Source organism: Acipenser ruthenus, chromosome 27 (genome assembly GCF_902713425.1).
Source record: "Acipenser ruthenus chromosome 27, fAciRut3.2 maternal haplotype, whole genome shotgun sequence".
Classification (NCBI taxonomy): domain Eukaryota; kingdom Metazoa; phylum Chordata; class Actinopteri; order Acipenseriformes; family Acipenseridae; genus Acipenser; species Acipenser ruthenus.
Genome location: NC_081215.1, coordinates 6,968,849 through 6,988,556, shown reverse-complemented (window position 1 = coordinate 6,988,556; position 19,708 = coordinate 6,968,849). Strand labels below are relative to the sequence as shown.

Here is a 19,708-nt window from a genome sequence, read left to right as displayed (position 1 = left end):
CTACACACTGTGTAAAGCCATGTATTTGATTGTTTTTCAATCACCTTTCTGTTGTATGTGTGTTTGTTGATCACAAGGTGAAACGTTGAGAGACAGTGATGCTGGCTGCATTCTGGGACTAACCTGGCCAGTTTAAATTCTTCTACAGAGCCTACTGCCAACATCACCATTGAATCTCCTTGTTTAATTGTCCCCCACAATACTGAGCAGCAGGGTAGAAAAACAAGGCCTCTGATATATAACTAACCTGTCTGCTACAAAATACATCACTGCCTCCCCCTACAGGGGGCTAGTTCACTAGCCTTTCACTGCCTTGAAGGCCTGGGTTCAAATTCAGTTTGGTTAGAAGTGAAAGGGTGGGCATTATTCTAATCCACATTATAAAACCACCACACAATTCAACACGGTTGTCGGTCTCTGCTTGAGAGAGGCCCAGGACTGAATGGCAGGCAGGCAGGGGGTATTCCAGTCTGGATTGAGGTGCTCTCTCACTTGCAGAGCTGTGAGGGGAAGCTCTCAGTGCCTAACTGTAAGATTAAATTAAATGCTGTACACATGCAGTCTTATAATCAAACACATGTTGCAGTAACCTTTAAAACAGTCATAGAGGGCTTTGTGATGGTTTTTCTGATTAACTGCTGTACAAACATGCCCAAACAGTTTAAGCAATTAAGGGAGACTAACACCCCTATCACAAATACATTTGTTTATATTTTTAAAAAGCACTGTGCTTTACTGTGGTGCCTCTGTCAGCACTTTCCTCATGCAGTGTGCATGCATGTGTGTGTAGCTCTGTGTTCTACAGAAGATTAAAGGACTACACTGTGATGTACAGGGAGCAGTTGGAGACAATCCAATATGTTTGCCTTCATTTAGGGCCAGGAGCTACTTTTTATTGACTTGAGAGTAATTTATTGGACCTTTTTTTATTCTGAATAGAATTTGCAAGCATTAGCATTCTGCTGCACAACACAGTTCCCAGCGGCAGTTACCGGTTATTTTATTTTTGTTCTTGCTCTTTTATTGATTTTAAAGAAATTGAAAAGGCGATTTGTTTTGTTGCAAGAGGGATATTTTGGAATGGCATCTTTGTTCGAGTATTGTTGCATAATACAGAGCCCAATCAAATTGATGGGTTCCTGTTGTGTTTTTGTTTTTAATTCCATACTAAATGCAATGTTTCTTATTAACGGCTCTCTACTAGCTTCCCATGTTAGTGGTGCTCGTGAGAGCTGGATTTATTTGCGCAGGGATATGTGTGTCTTCCTTGAGAGGATCCAGAGCACTCTGGAGAAATTGAAGCTGCTTTCCCCACCTCCTCAGAAGGCATCAAGGGGAAGGGGGTGATATGGGTGGCATCTTGAGTCACAGTAAGGGCATAACAACAGGAAGTGCTGCACCTCATGGCAAGTGACAGCATAATGAATGGTTTGCAGGCTCTTTTTGTTGGTTCTTTCATAGCATACAGAACACACAGATGTTCCTATCGATTCCATTCTGTTGGTTTTGTTACGATTTTAAATCCTGTACCAGAAATCAATCATTAAGGGTTTGTCAAAGTTCCAGTATCTTTTGAAATAATTGCCATATATTGGGAAAATATGTTGATATATGTATCAACTCATAAATGTAAAACAAACTGCTTGCAATCTCTCATAGCAATAGAAGACCATTTTTTTGCTAATAATACCGTTAAATAATACATATTTTAAAAGTTTTGAATTCTGTTTTTTCTGTCCCTGGCGATCCTTTTCATGATGTATGTATGTTGTCCAGCAGTTGTTACTTTTCTGTATTTTAAAGTATGCAGATAAGCAGTGGTGGATGAATCATTTTACATTGTTTAGCCATCTGGGAATAAAGAATAGCTAGAACTGAGTATTAAATCCAATACCATTCAATATATTTGCTTTATGATGTGCCAAATGTATGAAATCCAGTGTTAAAAATGCAAAAAGATTGGCCCGGCTCACTACCGGACACAAGTCCTTGGCACAGAGGCAAAAGGGTTGGGTTTGGATTGAATGAATTGTGTATTACATTTGAATACATTAGTTACATTGGGTGACATTCAGAACGGCCTTGTCTTGGCTGTATTATTGTGGTGTCTGTGCAGGGGTTTCAACGAATGTCACTCTTCCATGTTTATAAAAAAATTTATTTGCAGTTTGTAGTTCTATACAGATGTCCATTTGTGTCTTCAGCTCAGCTTTTGACCGTTTCCTAGATGACCATTTGAAGTTAGTGGAATGTTGGCGGAATAATGGCAAACTGTGGCAGTGTTACTTGGCTGCAAGAAAGCTATTGAGTGTTGTTGCTCTGTCACTATCTACCACAGTGAAATGGTCATTAGGCTGAGATTATATTGTCTGGAATTACTTGTGGATGTCTTTTTAATAGAAAAGTCCCCAGCAGTAATGTAAAGACAGAAAGATGACAATTCTATAATAGGTTGTGAAAAAAATATGGTAATTCAAACCTGGGTTGAAAAGAAATACCCAAGTCAAGGGTGGTGGTTTTTACAAAGGGCAAGTTTAGGGATCCGACCTCTGATCTTTAAACTGTTGCTGTGCTTTCCCCACTGAGCTACTTGTTAATTAGAGGGCATTGCTTTAACACCATGACACTGCTCTCTGTAAGAAAGACAGCTCTCTAGTGAAGCCAAGAAGTTAATTAATTTGTCTTTCAGAATTATAAATAATGAAGCGTCCTTCTCTCTGGATTTCTGTTTGGGAGCAGATAAAGCTCCAATCTCCTCCCATTTTCTCCCGTGTCTACTTGAAGTAAATCACACTGACAGGGCCTTCTTTGAGTTGTTGTCCTAGTGTAGAGCCTGGCACACTCGATTTTCCGAACGTGCGTAAACATGACAAGTGGCGCTACAAGGAAGCCCAGCCTTATATTATTGACTTCCAGGCAGTCTCCCTCCTGGAGCTGGTTGTTTTATTTAGCAGAACAAAATGGAAAAGGCTTCTTTTGAAGACCTTGGGCGGTCAGACGTAGACCTCCCTGCTCTTTTTAATTAAAAAAAATGACAGGACATTCCTTCAAGATGATGCATACTGTTTCCAAAGGGAGTTCTGTTCGTAATTATTTCTAGTAACGTCATAATTGTCCACTGATTTGCAGACCCACCCTAAATGTAGGCCCATACAGAATCAGCGTCATACTGCATCTGTCCTTTGCATGTTTCACTCAGCTGCAGTTAACTATGCCCTGTCTGTAGCGTCCTTGTGAATCATTGCTAATTTTTTCATGACCTCCTCTCTTTTTTCTTGTGTTGTCTCCTCCTGTTATCGGCTTCCCTTGGCATAGAGGACTTGACCTGGGATACCTACATCGGTCTTCAATGAGTTTTAGTGCCATAACACCGCTTACTTGACTCTCTCGTCAGATTAGGCCTGAAGCCATACTACAAAAACGTTACACCGTTACGACAAATACAAATATTTAAATAAATGCTAAAACAAAGATTCACACAGTTCAGCTACTGAAAAATTCAGTTTGTACCCAGTTTAATTGTAAAATAAGAAATGCTTATAAAAACAAATGTGTCTTGAGCCGTGAAGAGGAGATTGAAACAGATGAGGGGAGTGCAGGTTGCAGCTTGGAACATGAGAAAACAAATACTGAGGAGCAAGGCCTTGTAGTCTGGTGAAAACAAACCGTTCACTTCCACTGGTAGTGTAGTGAGGCCAGAATGATATGTATATATGATCCAAGGATATGTATATATGGTTCAATGAAATGTATATATGATCCAATGTTTTCGACTTTAAGGTCTCCACACACCAGACGCGATGCGATTTTTAAAATTGGCGTCGAGATATTTTCGCAGCAACATGACCATACACACCAGAAGCGACACAGAGGCGATGCGACAGGTTTGAAAACTGCCAGATCTATATAACTGTTAAAAATTCCTATTGACAAAATTGTGATCAAGACTGGTACATACTCATCAACATGATGTGGAAATTATGAGTGTCTTCTCTGACGGTATTTCAACATATATAGCAATAAATCATACATACCAGGCTTATCCAGTTCCTTCGAAATGAACTCCCATATATTATCTTTCAGATCTGTATCTTTATAATTGTGATGCCCTTTGTCATAAAGCTCTGGGTATTTTTTCAAGTATTATTGTTTCCTCTGTCATTTTGGATACTGCTTCACCCTGCTGGACCGCGTGCATTGAAGCTGTTCTGTGATTGCTCAATGCAAATAGTTGACACATGTCAAATCACAAAAAATAGGATTCATATTTATTTCGCGTTGCTCCAGTGATGCCCTGGTGCTGCTCCTGCGTCGCCTATCGCGTTGCCTCTGGTGTGAAAGATACTTATCAGAAGTACAGGTTCTATTCATTTTAACGCATCACTGCACAGTTCCGCTTGCCGCATCGCGTCTGGTGGGTAGCAGCCTTTAGAAAGCTAGCAGCTTCTGAGTGTATTACTATAATTACAATGGTATAAAACTATGAAGAAACAGCATAGCTGCAGGACTAGAGGGTACAATCCTGATCCCTGCATCCGGTATGCTAATTCAGCTCCAGACATTTATAGAAGAGAATCCAGGGATTTCAGAATCGTATTAAGGAATCGTAATGTGTCAAGAGTTATCAGTGTCAGTGTCCATGGCCAAGATGATGATGATATTGTTTTTTTTAATGTCTGTCACCACTTGACATGATCCCGACCCCTGCCTGTCATGGTTTTCCCTTGTTTCGTTATGTGTGCTACTCTGCTGCATAGTAACTAGGCAACCAACCCCTGTCGCTGAAATTAAAACCACAATATTTGAAATTCGCTTTAATGATACAACCACTGTCTGCAGCTACTCGGCTCAGCATGGCAGAAAGAAATGAAAAAATGATTTATTAACTGTGACCAAGAAGACACAGAGGAGAAAATGTTCTTTATATGCTCTTTTGTAGCAACATGACTTGGCATATCTTTGTGTCAGGTATCATTTATATAATAAAGTGAGTAGATATGTTTTCGTACCGACGCCTATAAGAAGACTAAACAGGGGAAGGTTAGGATCATGAGGCCCTGCTTTCACAAGTCACATTCAACAGCACAAGGTCCAGTAGCTTAGTAATACAAGTCTGTGGTTAGCAAACTTTAGAGCCATTTTTTTGAATGAGCCATCAAACTGAGGTGTACCTTTTACATTTAAAATCCAAATAGCAGATATCCTGGTTACATTTTGATAATGATCAATATAAATCCACCTGCTCTGGCTAATTTAATTTCCAAAAGTCATTCATTCCCCCAATGGAAGATCCCTGAAAGGAAGACCACAGCCGGTCTAACACACAGATGTATTCAGATAAATAATAACTGCTTCTCTTTCACAGCATCATGCCAGGACTGCAGCGACAACACCAAATAATTACAGCCTGCCTATAATTACAGGTTACACAATTCTCAGCTCAGCATGTGACAAGGAAAGGCATGATTCATGAGCGATGGACCAGCAAATATACAATGGTCTAACTGGGTGGCAAAGCAACAACACAACACACACATTGAGCAGCTGTACAATTACTGGTGCCGTATTACTATTAAAAAATGTGTTGATTTTCAGGAGCCGGTATGTGTCATACTGTAGTTGTTGATTCAAAGCCGCAAAGATTGGTTTTAATATGTTGAAGTGAGTCATCGCAGTTCTCTTGAGAGAGCAGAGCTCGGAGTGCACCCTATTGCTTTTCACATTGCAGCTCCGAGAAGCACTATTTTAGGTTATTGAATAATCGCAATAACTGTACGTCATTTTCTGTACCAAAGGAGCACCAAGTTTACCCTTTTTTTTGTAGATTGCTGCTTTACTGCATTGACATGCACAAGGAATATATCCTTTTGTAACTGCAATATATTTGGGGCGTACAGCTGTGTTCCTGGAAGTGCATTCCTCTCCAGATTCTACAGGTATAATGAAACTCCTTTAGGACCTGGATTGGGTGGAGGTTCAGTTCCATCATTTAGGAGATAGACTGGAACACTCTAGGACTGGATAGACCTGCTTAGCCCATCAGAACCACATGTCGGCTCTGAAGGCCTGTAATAACAGATATTTGGTCCATTCATGCCAAGTTTGTGTTCTAAATATTGTGTTAATGAATCGGTACAAAAACTCAGCAATCGATCTAAAATGAGAGAAAAGTTAAAGAACCATGATACTCTAGCACAAACATTTCAACAAAAATGTATTTCGATATCTGCTGTTCCAAAATTAAGATAAGGCATGTGGCTTTTTTTTATTATTTGTTTGGATCGCATACTTGAGGAAATTAATGTTTTCTGGAAAGTAGCATTTTGTAACAATGATAATTATGGCTACGTTGCTGATGCATAAACTGTAATTTGCATGTGTTGTGCAACTGATAACTGCAGCCTGTATTGTGTACAGCAGGCTCACATATTGGGACATAAATTAGTAGTTACCCAGTATCCATAACAGAGCAGTCCCCTGACTCTTCCCCAGGGAAAGCAGTTATCAATGGTTTTGCAGTTTGCAGTGCCACACGTTCTTCATGAAGGCTGTTTTTAATGCAGGTTTACAGTCCTCACAAGTGCTAAACCTTTTATCTTGGTCCAAAGTGAAGCGCTTCTGGTGGATTCATGACTTTAATGATCTGATCAGGTGAATTGCCAAGTGTTTGGAGAACAGTGAAAGTTGCGATTCAGAGAGACAGTTTTTCTCTTAGAAAGAAAGGCTGCCTCTCTCCATCGGGGGCAGTTTAGAGGTGCTGTCCCCTCCAGAACTTCTGTCTCAATGAGGTAAAACTTCTTGAGGAAATCTCTACTGGTGCAGTATTTTATGAGTGGACTAGTTAGTATTAGTATTAATAGTATTAACCCAGAATGTATACTTTATAATGCAGTTACAATGAAGTAACACAAAATGCATTCTGTATTGCTTCAGTACAGTACTACTGCAGTCATTTACTGTGCTTACTTTAACAAGGAATCAATCCTTTTGTAATTGATTGTTTTGAAGACAACTGTACACAGTTGACACCCCAAACTCTGGGGTTTGGAGGAATGAATGCTTCTGAACCCGTGTGCCCTTGAATCCTGTTAAAACCCTGGCCCGATTTCAGCAGGTTTGCATGCTGAATGCATTTGGTAATTGGGAATTCCAAGCTATTCCTGAACGGATAGCTTGAATCAGATTGTGCATATGAACGACATCATTGTGTCCACAATACTGCAGTATATATACTAAGCGTGCTGTGGTGCTAATTTGAAGATCTCCTTTAATTCTATTTGGAATCGTATTTTACAGCTGTGGCCAAAAGTTTAGCCCTATCACCCTATAGAAGTAACAAATTTTGCTTCATAAAGTCATATGAAACCTGCTGAATAATGTTACGTTAACATATAGAATGACATACCGCGCTTTGTAGTTTTCCATATAGTGAACGAAAAATTGTCAAAAATTGAAAAATGTGACATTGTGATACATGAAATGCTGTACTACTATTATGGCTTCCGGTAGACTTTTGCAATATAATTTTGTAGTTTCTTTGATTATAAGATGTTAAATAAAAGATCTAAATTATGTTCATATCGTTGTTTATTTTAAAATGATGTCTCAGTCCCCATATTCTAGGTCTAGGTGATGCAAAACATTTGGCCATAGCTGTACATTGAGATTAGGATTAATCCCAATTGTGTCTTGATTAAGCCATATATATTGTTATGATCTGCAATATATACACCCAATGTTTACCTTTTAAATGATGGTTGTGTTGTTATATCCATGTCTTTTTAGATCAATTACAATCTGTGATGGCATATTACAATCAGTTTTGCACAGCATGATCAGAAAGCATAATTTTAATAACTAATGGTTCAATTTGCATACATATACATATCAAGTAGGCGTTTGATTTTTTGTTACTACGGTACTCCAAGTTTAAGATGTTATTTTTGTTTTACTGCACAGTGGCATGAGGTGGTCAAATAATACAATTACTGTTTCTTTTAATAGAACATGTATTCAGGCTGCTAACTGTTTTCAGTTTCTGCCGGCGTTCCTGTCACAGATCTAAACCATTTAAATGTGTCAGCTGATACGTAGGCCAATATTTTGTTCTAAAGCAGATAATATCCCAGTAAGATGAATGTCCCAAACTCCAGTTATCAGGTCATGAACTAGCAGTGCATTGCTGCTGGTCTGTCACCGGTTGATGGGGGTTTATATTGTATTTAACAATCAAGTTGTCATTATGAGACAATTTGAGACCACTGCATTTCACAACACATATAAAGCCAAACATGGCGGCCCCTCAATTTTAGAGACCAGACCAGATTTAAAAATCCACAACGCCATCAATTGAACTCACAAATGAACCTGACACCTGGGAAAAAAAAAAATTGATACAGATATCAACTTCACCCAAGAATGACTTCACTGGGTAAATTCTAATGGAACAAAATTTTGATGATTTTTAAAAAAACATTGTGTCGGGTTTTATAGGATTGCTGTTTACAACTGGCAAGCTTCTTGTTAGGATAGTAGATAACCCAACTGAACTTAGAAAATGATGCAGCTAACCTGATTCCTTCAGAGCTTGACTGCCCTTCATGAGAACTGAAACGGGACGGGACAGGTATCTGCAGGGGTCAGAACTGGCGGGAGCACAGAGAGATCGATCAGGGTAGGAGCGCAAGGGTTTTTTGACTCGTCATAGGATTTACCTGCTGTCATTGAGCTGGCAGTTTAATTGTTCTGAGCTGAGGAGTCCCAGGCAGTGCACGACTGAGAAATACTCTTAATAAATCCAGACCCCCCTGGAGACTCTGCTAATTAGAGAAAGCTGTTCCCACCAGCCTGTGCCTAGTAATTAGATCCCCTCCCAGACATTACTTACAGAACCTCAGTTTTATGGCATGTTTATAGAAGCGGCCTTTTTCTAAAGAAATGAATGTAAATCTGTGCAAATCAAACTGCAAAAGAGGTTTTTACCTGTGCCCCATTCCCACTGTATTTGCAACCACCACTGTGTCTTCATTTCGAATGGAAAACAGTTGTGCCTGTACAGTAGGGTTATACATGCAATGGGTGTGATGTGGTGATTTGATAACTCAGCACTGCTTCCACAGGCAATTATCTACATGTGGTGCTTGAGTGTGGCTTCTGCTTGGCAGAATGGCTTATCTTCATGTCTTAAATAACATCATTAGAAAAGTAAATCCAGGTTTCCTATAGATTTTCCTGCAGAGAAGTGCCTCTATGCTGAGTAAAGGTTGAGAAAATCATTGGTATTCATTGAGTCATCTGTGCTTGCATAGTTATTCAACATGATAAAAATGTACTCAATTTTTAGTTGATACACTTAGAATAATTAGCAGGGTTCTAAAAAATATAGCGTTATACGTCCCCATGAATTGCTACAACTGTTTAAATAATGTATCCTGTAATTGTTCTTTTCATTGTTGACATCCTGACAAGTTTTTACACTTATAACTTTAAAGTCTGTTTAACCAATCACATGCCAGAATTTCTAAGGACTGATTCATATATATATATATATATATATATATATATATATATATATATATATATATATATATATATATATATATATATATTTGTGCATCATTATGATATAATAATGTTCAGTAAAACAACAATATTGTCTAAAATGCAAGAAAGAAATACATTTTAAACGAATCCCTAGATTCAACATTCCTATTTTAACGTCAGTTCTGTCTCCTCAGAGGAGGCAATGCTCCATTATAAACTCCTATCTGCTATTAAGCACAGTACTAGCAGTAGCAGACGATGTGGTCTGAGCACAGGTTTTAATTAGAGGAGCCCAGAGTTTTTTTTTTTTCCCTTAGAGGAGATGAGCCTCTGTTACAAACTCTTATCTTCTATAACCACATACAGTTCAGTACTAGCAATGGCAGATGACATAGTCTCATCCCTGGTTTTAATTGGAGGGGCATTGGAGTGACCAGGGGGAAAAAATCCATCAAAAAGGTAGGAAAACACTGTATATCTTTAAAAAAGCTAACTGAAAAATATTACATTGAAATATAATGACCTACGAATTTGTGCTAATTATTATTAATACTGTACTCGTATTACGCATACATTTAGTGTATACGTTTTGATGATTTTAAATGCTTCTACCTTTGAGTCGTCTGTGGTTAAATATATTGCACATTTCAAAGCAAATATATCAATGAAAAGTAGGCAGAACGGAAAGTAATAACTACTGTCTGACTCGAATCAAGACAAAGACACCTATATTTGCTATATATATATATATATATATATATATATATATATATATATATATAGTGCCATTGTAGCTTTGATAACAAGCAAAAAAAAAAAGACAAAGTGCTTTCAACAATTCTGTGTCAATAGCACAGCAGGTGCTGAACTGTCTGAGAATGTCTTTTACCCCGAACACTGCTGCCACTCATCAGCATATTCACTCATCAGCACCAGCAGGCAGGTACAGTGAGAGGTGGGGTAAAGTGAGAGGTTGGGCAGAGCGAGAGGTGAGGTACGGCGAGAGATGAGGTACAGTGAGAGGTAGGGTAGAGCGAGAGGTGAGGTACGGCGAGAGATGAGGTACAGTGAGAGATAGGGTAGAGCGAGAGGTAAGGTACGGCGAGAGATGAGGTACAGTGAGAGGTGAGGTAGAGCGAGAGATGAGGTACAGTGAGAGGTGAGGTAGAGCGAGAGGTGAGGTATGGCAAGAGGTGAGGTACAGTGAGAAGTGGGGTACAGTGAGAGGTGAGGTAGAGCGAGAGATGAGGTACATTGAGAGGTGAGGTAGAGCGAGAGATGAGGTACAGTGAGAGGTGAGGTAGAGCGAGAGATGAGGTACAGTGAGAGGTGAGGTAGAGCGAGAGGTGAGGTATGGCAAGAGGTGAGGTACAGTGAGAGGTGAGGTACAGTGAGAGGTAAATCGAGAAGTTGACCTTTCCTTCAACTTGCAGATGCCTGAAAATTGTGATCCAGACTGTCCTGGTAATAACAATGCTGGGAAAATCTTCAGCAATTACATCATCTGGTTTGAAACTCTTTAAAAACTAACCTGCACTGTGTGGTCCAGTGGTTAAAGAAAAGGACTTGTAATCATGAGGTCCCTGGTTCAAATCCCACCTCAGCCACTGACTCACTGTGTGACCCTGAGCAAGTCACTTAACCTCCTTGTGCTCCATCTTTCGGGTGAGACGTAGTTGTAAGTGACTCTGCAGCTGATGCACAGTTCACACACCCTAGTCTCTGTATGTCGCCTTGGATAAAGGCGTCTGCTAAATAAACAAATAATAAAATAATAATAATAAAACAGTAGAGGAATTGAAAAATGAATACAAATTCCATAGCTTTGAAAACTCAATATTAATAGCAGAAGGAAACTTAATGAAACTTCTTAGTTGAGTAAACAAACATTTCAGCTAAATAGTTTGTTATCGGTCAAACACAACATTCATGAAGGTATTCATATTAGGCATTTGTAACAAGTATTACAAAACAAAAGTATGAGTAACTAATGTCTTAAGGGCAATTCTGTGACTCAAAGCCCTCAACACTTATACTGTAATTCTTGAAATCTGCCTGATAACATTTCTGCAGCATTATGGTTAAATGTTGTGACAACATGTTATGAATACTTCTATGTACATTGTGTCAGTTATTTTCAAAGTTCTTCTAAAGGATTATGCACATAGTTAAACTGTGTTTTTAGCCTTTCTAAAAGTGTTCTGAATGCTAGTGTCCAATTCAATAAAGCGTTACCATAAAATAATCAAATCATCAACAACAATGCAACAAATGTTACTCCTCCTAATCCTCCTGTTCCTCTGGCTTTCTGTATATGGATAACCAAGCTCCCATGTCATGTGTTTGAGTGCTAGCTCAGGTTCCTCTCTCAAGAGTCTTGAGTGCACACTCCGTCAGGTATAGAGTTTACAGCTCCTTGCCGTTGGTGAAAACACATGTTCTTGTTTTTAAACTCACGTAGGTGTCAAAAAAAGATACTGGGCATTACAGACATTGCACAGTACTCCTGGTTACAACTCGGGCATCAGGATTGTGGATGGAATTTCAGACAGGTAAAACCAATAGGAAAGAGTATCTTCAGCTAGCAAGAGCGCTGAGCCCCAGCGGAAGTGGTTTGTTGCAGTGGCTGTGGTGCTGCTCAGCACTACCAGAGTAATGTTATCCCAGAGGGGCCTTTGCTTCACAGAGGAGATGGAGAGAAGGCTGTCCTGGAGTGGCTGGCGTTTGGTGTCCACACTCCCATCTAGTGCACCTGCGTTTGTTTCACAGGCACACAATCTGCACACTCACAATGTTAACAACAGTTTGGCAGTTGAGGACAGAGCTCTTGTTTCGTGTACACCCAGAGATTCAGCTCTCTTCAACCCTCAGGTGCTGACCTGGTGACCTGTAGACCCAAGGGCAAATAAGGGTAGGAGGAGGCATTAGTTAGACTTGTCAAGACAGGTCTGTTACAGCTGATCAGTATTTCTAGAAGTTGTAGACCTTGGTTTAAAAAAACTATGCTATTCTCCAATACCAAGCAAGTTTATACAATTTAAGTCAATTTGACAAATTACATTCCAAGAAAAAATGGCTTGTTATGGCTAAATAGTTATGGATGCAATAACTTCAACTCATTTTAACTACTTAAGTTTAATGTGTTTTAAAGGTTATTGCACTGTTAAATGCCATCTAGCTATTTTACTTAAAAAAAAAAAAAATGGTGTTGTTAAATTGTCTAGACTTGTAGGAACTCCAGTCGTAGCGGAGGTTCGGTTTAATGCTGAGCGAGATGTTGACACCTAATAAAAGACACCATTCTGCTTTAAAAATCTATAGTTTGATCTTATGAAGTCCCCTCTTGCGACTTACATAAAGACACTAAACCCAAATGATTACTTTAAGGCACCTCTCCATCCTGTATCAATTCATCAACACGTTTCCACAAGACTTCTTAACCACATCCCTGAGACTAAGTTACCCTGTGGAGTTGTTTTGTAAGATTTGTTTTTTCTTTCACAATGAATAGAGGTTTCAAGGACTCCATCACTTTGTGAAGATTCAGGGGGGTGTATTATTTTTTTACATGGAGAACCTTGCTTCACACATGTTTGTTTTAGGTGTGTATTCTTGTTGTTCTTTTTTTGCAACCCACAATTTACAAGCTTATATATTTTGATGTCACCTCTAGCTGTGTTCTGTAATGTGAGCAGCCCCCCTATCTGATGAAGGGAATTCTCCAGGCTTGTAAATGGGGTATAAACATCCTAATTAGAGAGCGTACAGTATGTTGTTAAATAATGGGTAGCAGTTATTCAGCCTGACAGGAATGACAGATTAGTCCCAGAGTGGATATTGCCCTTCTTTTTGAGATATTGCCACCAGATCTTTCCTCAAGTTGTGATCAGAGGCCATTTTAATCTGGTGAATTCGGCTCTAAAAAGTCCTGACTTTCAGTTATTAGGATTTTTTTATAATGTATAACACAAACCACTGTTCTTCCAAGGGGATGGGTGAGGAAGGGCAGTCAAGCACAACCTTGGGGCTCCCCCTAGAGGCCATTTCAATAATAGCGTTTCAAACTTCAACCTGAAAGATTTTTAATTTTTTTCTGAGGTAGAAAAAATGAGGCGATTTTGTTAAATTACTAAACACTGTTCAGAGACAGCCTTTTAACATCTAGAAATCTGAAGCAGAAACAGCATCTGCCATAGCTACACAAGAAGCTTTTTCCTAATCAGAAAATCGCTTTTGGCAGTGTATTGCTGTAAACTATTTCAATCAGAAGACAGATCAGTATTATCTTGTCTGTGATGTCATTAATTTGTATGTATTTTTTGTTAAGAAGGCACAGAAATGATTTAATTATTTCTGTAGAGTTAGTTGGTGCTTCCAGTTGAGGCAGGATTAACTGTATATATTAATGTTTATTTATTTACACCTTTGTGATGTAGTAAAATACAACTGATATTATTAACAAAGTTCATATTTCCATATTTCATATTTCCAGATTGCTTCAGTGAGCCGGAGAAGACAGGCGCACTATTTAATTTGTAGCAAAGCACTGTCATTACAGATGTGGCATACAGGGAAGATTGAAAAGGAAGGTGGAAGAATTAGTCCAGAGCCCATAAAAAAAAAAAAAAAAACACTTTCAATTTTCCTAAATTCCTTAATGTTCATTAGACGATCACATGGGTCCACATGTAATCCTCTTCACAGTCAGTCCGGAACCACTGGCTTAGTGTATTGCCAAGAACAAATAAACCAAGTAGTGCAGTGATAACAGAGCATTCCAAAAAGAGAATGTCTCTTTCATCACAGTTCCATGCACGGCCCCAAGGGCTTTAGTGACTTTTTTCTGGGCTGAGGGTTTTATTTTTCAGTGTTCCAGTCTCACTGTTCGGCTTATTCCCATGTGCAGCGTGGCCTCATTTCCACATTGTTGGCTAAGATTACTGGTTCATGAATGTCATCAGAATATATTCTTGCTTTCTAATATTGGGGTATAACTATGAGAAACGATATGTCCTCTGCTGGGATTCACCACCCCTGTAGTGTTATGAAGTCAAAAACAATTATTTTCATAGATATTCGTATCAAATCTAGGGCTAATAAATCAGTCCAGGGACACAGCGATATATGGTTTAATAAACCAAACTATATTACCAGACCCTGTAGGTTCATTTACATATGAATCATTTACTAATTAAAGTCATTTAAAAATAAAATAATAATCCTATGGTGGATCATTTAGCTTATAAAGTAATGTTACAATGGCTTTGTAGTTCTCAGGATCTTGTCATAACGCTTTGGTTATCTCCAATTCAATAGAATTGCCTCAGGGCAGAAACATTTCATTTTCTTTTTCATGCCCTCGTTGGGCTACAGTAATAAAAATAAACAAATTATTTATATTCGCATCTCTGAACTAGGCCTTTGCGGTAGCAGGAGGTTCTTCTCTGTATCAAAGCTCAGTAATCTCTTCCTTAAGCTTGTTGAAGGAAACAAATAGTTTCTTCTCTGTAATGTACAGCAGTCTTTCACCGTATAAATAAATAATGCAATATCACATTTCAGCACCGCGTCCAGAGCTCTGTTGTGACTTTTAGCTCACTTAGTGTTTTATGACAGGCCCAGAGGCAAGCAATAAAGACAGCAGTGCAGGGGCTAAGCAGAGATAGCAAGGAAAGGCACCTTATATGGAATTCATATTGCTTTGTTTTCCTACTGGGCCGTCTAGCTTTCAATGTTTTGTCTGACTGTATTACCATGGTTGTTTTTAATACTGAATTGCTGCGGATACGGGGCAGCAGTGTGGAGTAGTGGTTAGGGCTCTGGACTCTTGACCAGAGGGTCGTGGGTTCAATCCCAGGTGGGGGACACGGCTGCTGTACCCTTGAGCAAGGTACTTTACCTAGATTGCTCCAGTAAAAAAAACCCAACTGTATAAATGGGTAATTGTATGTAAAAAATAATGTATAATGTGATATCTTGTAACAATTGTAAGTTGTCCTAATCTGAGGACTGAGCGATTGAGTGCGCTGTGCAGTAATGTACAGAGCTCCCTGGAGATGAGTAAGTGTTGTTCTCAGCACCTGTTTTTCACTCCTAAATGCCTGCATGGTAACAGGTCTGTCACTTAAAAGCTGTCATCACCTGCTGTCCAGGGACTCTTTTCCAGGTCTGAGTGCTGTGTTTTTAGGACAGACACATTTTCAAACTGCTTCCTCCGAGAACAACAGGCTCACGTCCCACCCATGCTCGGGCTGCGCTAATCTGTCAATTAAATTAAACACCATCCAAGTGGAACTGGAAGCAGTGTGGCCTTAAAGTTACAGCTAAGAGGCTGGGATGCAGCGTGTGGCCTGCTTGGAGTTGTAGCTGAGAGACTGGATAGTTTTGTAGCTCACTGGTTGGAGCTGAGCACTCTGAGGCAGCGTGGCCTAGTAGTTAAAGATGAGAAGCTGAGAGGCAGTGTGGTGTTATGGTCAGAGCTTAAGAGACTGGGAGGTTATGTGGCAGTTGAGTGCACGACAAAATGTTTTAAAGCTCAGTCATGGATTCAGTTCTATGTCTGTGCACATAAGGTATACATCTGGTAAACAGCAAAAGAGTGAGGGCTTAACTACAGGTCATTGAGAGTATCAGTATCTGGACATATGTGTAGGAAACTCTGTCCATATGTGTACATTTATATATACATATGCATACCGTGGCTCTGGTGAACTGTTTCGTGATACTGTTTGCTGCAAATTTGCGCTTTAGAGTTGTGATTAAATGTTTGTAACATACATACTTAGTTTCCTTTCAGTTTGGATGCCTGTGTTGTTGGATTAAAGATTCCACTACAGCTCGCTGCATAATCTTTGACTCTTTGGCATTTGAAATTGTTGGGTGTTTTTTGTTTTTTTTTTGGTGAAAATAAATCCAATGAAATGGTTCTCGTAATCCTTTGACCATGCCTGTTACTAGCAATGGCGTGGGCTTTCGTGTACCTGCTGTGCTTCAGTAAGCAGTGAACTGTGCAGCATTTGCTTCTGCAAATCCGGGGCCATTCTCCATGTGGCCTGGCCTTCATCGTGCACTCCTTGATGCTGGGATTGAGAGCTGCCATGCTGCAGAGCGAGGTGTCCTTGTACACTCGCAGTTTCATTTGCAAGTTAGAGCGAGCATTCCAGTGTATGTGCTGAATGTCGTTCAGTTACTGGGGTTTATTTGAGTAATGAGCATGAGCCAAACTGCAACTGCTTGATTTATTGAAGACAAGAAAGACTTATAGAGTACTCTGTCTGGGACCTTTTTTTTGTGGAGCCTGATTCGTACTATTTTAGTATTTATTTAGAATTAAATCATTATATATATATACATACATACATACATACATACATACATACATACAATCTAAAATGCCAGGACAAAGACTGCTTTCTGCTATTTAGTGATTACTTTTTTTCCTCATATTTAATAGATTCCTTGACGAAGTCGTCTCATTTAGGCACATATAAACAAAGATTTTAAATGAATGTATTACCATTTTACCTTGAATGCAATGCTGTTCACCAAGTATTATTTTTTTGAGCTTGCCTCATGATACTATATGATTTTCAAGCTGCTAAGAATCTTGTGTCTGTCACTGCGTGACTCCCAGCAATCTTTGATACTCACCCATGACCTCACACACTTCTGAGGCAAAACCGAAGCAGCCAACACCAGTCTAGAATAGTTTAATAAACATTACAATCTATTTTATTCACGAAATGCAATAACTCATTCTGCGGTATGTGAGTAAGGCCATGTATCTTTTTATAGTGGCTGTATATTCTGTATAACTTCCGTCTTGCTTTATTTCCCTTCATGTTCTGAAATGCGGACCTTGTTTTACTCTTCACAGCCATGAAGGCAGACAGGAAGCGCTTGAAAGCAGAGAAAGCGGACTTGGTGAACCAGATGCAGCAGCTGTATGCCACTCTGGAGAGCCGCGAGGAGCAGCTGCGGGACTTTATACGCAACTACGAGCAGCACAGAAAAGTAAGAGCTGGCAAAAAGAAGTGCGATGAGGGGGGATATGTTGCGCATACACTTTTTATTGCGGTACTAAATGTACATCTGCAGAGTCTAAACAAAGAACAGGCAATCAGTGGCTCTTTAGGGTCTTCATTCAAAATGTATCTGTCTGTCTTACGCTTCACATGGTAAACAGAGTAACTTCCCTGTATCTTCTCCAGACTATACCTCTTTGGGTTACAGTAACACAGTTGTTGATTTTTATACACATTTTATACCTATAGATGTATTTTGAAATTGAGGCACCCTTTTGTGTGTATGCATACTTGTGTATGATACATTTATCATAGAGTGCTCAAAGAAATGCATTTTAGTATGGCATGGAGGGCCATATTCACAAAACATTTCCCACTGTGCTACCATTGGAAAACAAGGGTGCAGATAGGAAAAAAATCTTGTGTTAACTTGGCACATGGTAAATGCTTTGTCAATACGACCCTGAACGTTTGATTTTGTGGGACACAGTAATCTGCCGTGTCATCAATGTTTTGATTACCTGAAAAGTTTTTCATCTGATGCAAGATAGATGGAGCACGGAGAGCTTGGTGGGAGTGTTGAGTCTGCACTAGCTCAAGATGACCGATTGCTTTGGGTTGCTCAGAACACCCAGCTGTGATCTGGCAGGTTGGAATTCTTCATTGTGAGAGAGGCTGTTCGAAGGGAAGCAGCAGGCGACAAGCTCCAAATCAAATCAGATGGCAGGCACTGTCATTAGGCTCCCCTGTTAATGGGGTTGTATTCTGATTGACAGCTCGTTATGTTGCAGAAGTAGGCTACTGACAGAGCGTGGTTTCCGGAAGAGACCTTCCATCTTACCGCTTCCATCTGTTCTCCTCGGCTGTGCTGAGATTGGTGACGTTTTTTACTGAAGCAAAATCTGGTGGCCCTTACGGGGTGGAGCAGTCTGTCAAATTAATAAATAAGCTGTCCTGTCTTACACACAGTATAGGTATGAAGTTCAAACACACAGTATCTATGATGGACTTGCATCATAGGTGCATCAGGGTAATTCTCATGCTTTTTACCTTTGAACTCGATGTTTGAATGCCCTTCAATCAAACTTCCAAATGTAAGCATTGTTTCTGTGTAATTATATTATTTGATACGTACAAAAAAGGTTTCTTAAGTATCGCTGTATTTGTTGTAGTACTGTTTTCATATTCTGTTATGTTTCTAACAGAATTATTTGTTTTTATTTTTTTCCAAAAAGCGGTTCTTATCTCAGAGGTCTTTCTGATTTGCTGTAAGAAAGTGAACCAAGGCAGGTGTTACTGTAGATGTGATTACCTTCAACTCAGTTTTCCAGTATATTTTAAAGACAGCATTAAGTAGTACAATGTATGCCAAACTGTTGCACAATGAACAGGTTTTAAAGATCTTTCAAGAAATACTAAAAAGAGACTGCTATATTATGGTAATCTGTGCTCCCCTATAAAACAAACACAGAAGCAAACAGCCCTGACTCTATATCACAGAGCAGACTCGGCAGTTAATTGCAGGTACAGGGTTGCCGTTGATGGAACGTGTCTGTTTTCTGCTGTTGGCTGATTTCTCTCTCTCTGTCCCTCAGGAGAGTGAAGACGCAGTGAAAGCCCTGGCAAAAGAGAAGGACCTGCTGGAGCGAGAGAAGTGGGACCTCCGACGGCAAGCCAAAGAGGCGACGGAGCACGCCAGCACCCTTCGCTCGCAGCTCGACCTGAAAGAGAACAGGATCAAGGAGCTGGAGGCCGAGCTCGCCATGGTAAGAGAGCCGGACCTGTTCTGTGGACACCCTCACACAAGCATACTGCAGTCAGAGTGTGGCACTGGACCCATCTATACAGTAACACCTGCTCGTTATGACTTCCCACGGAACCATTTAAAAGTAGAAAGGTCCTCCTTCAATACTGCTAGTCTGGTAGGACTATTTTTGTATGTCATTATACATTTTGTAGGTTCAAAAGTATACAATATGAAGGCCAGGATTTTGAATTGTAGAATTCCACCTTCAGTTTAGTTCTAGCATTGCTGCAGGCAAAAAGTGGTAACAACATGATTCTACCTTTTTTTATTTTACAATGTTTGACATTACAGTATTTTGTACATGCTATAAAAAAAAAAAAAGAAAAAGGATTTC

General features: G+C 39.5%; 1 protein-coding gene across 8 annotated transcripts in view; it reads left to right on the top strand.

The window, feature by feature from the left end:
* The window catches only part of LOC117425525 (kazrin-like), a 321,926-nt gene that overhangs the window by 264,125 nt on the left and 38,093 nt on the right, over positions 1-19,708 (top strand). For all 8 annotated transcript variants that reach the window (XM_059002564.1, XM_059002565.1, XM_059002563.1 and 5 more), the window contains 2 exons: positions 17,420-17,556; positions 19,163-19,333. In XM_059002564.1, coding sequence (XP_058858547.1) covers positions 17,420-17,556; positions 19,163-19,333 — 308 coding nt within the window. The remainder of the gene's footprint in view (positions 1-17,419; positions 17,557-19,162; positions 19,334-19,708) is intronic.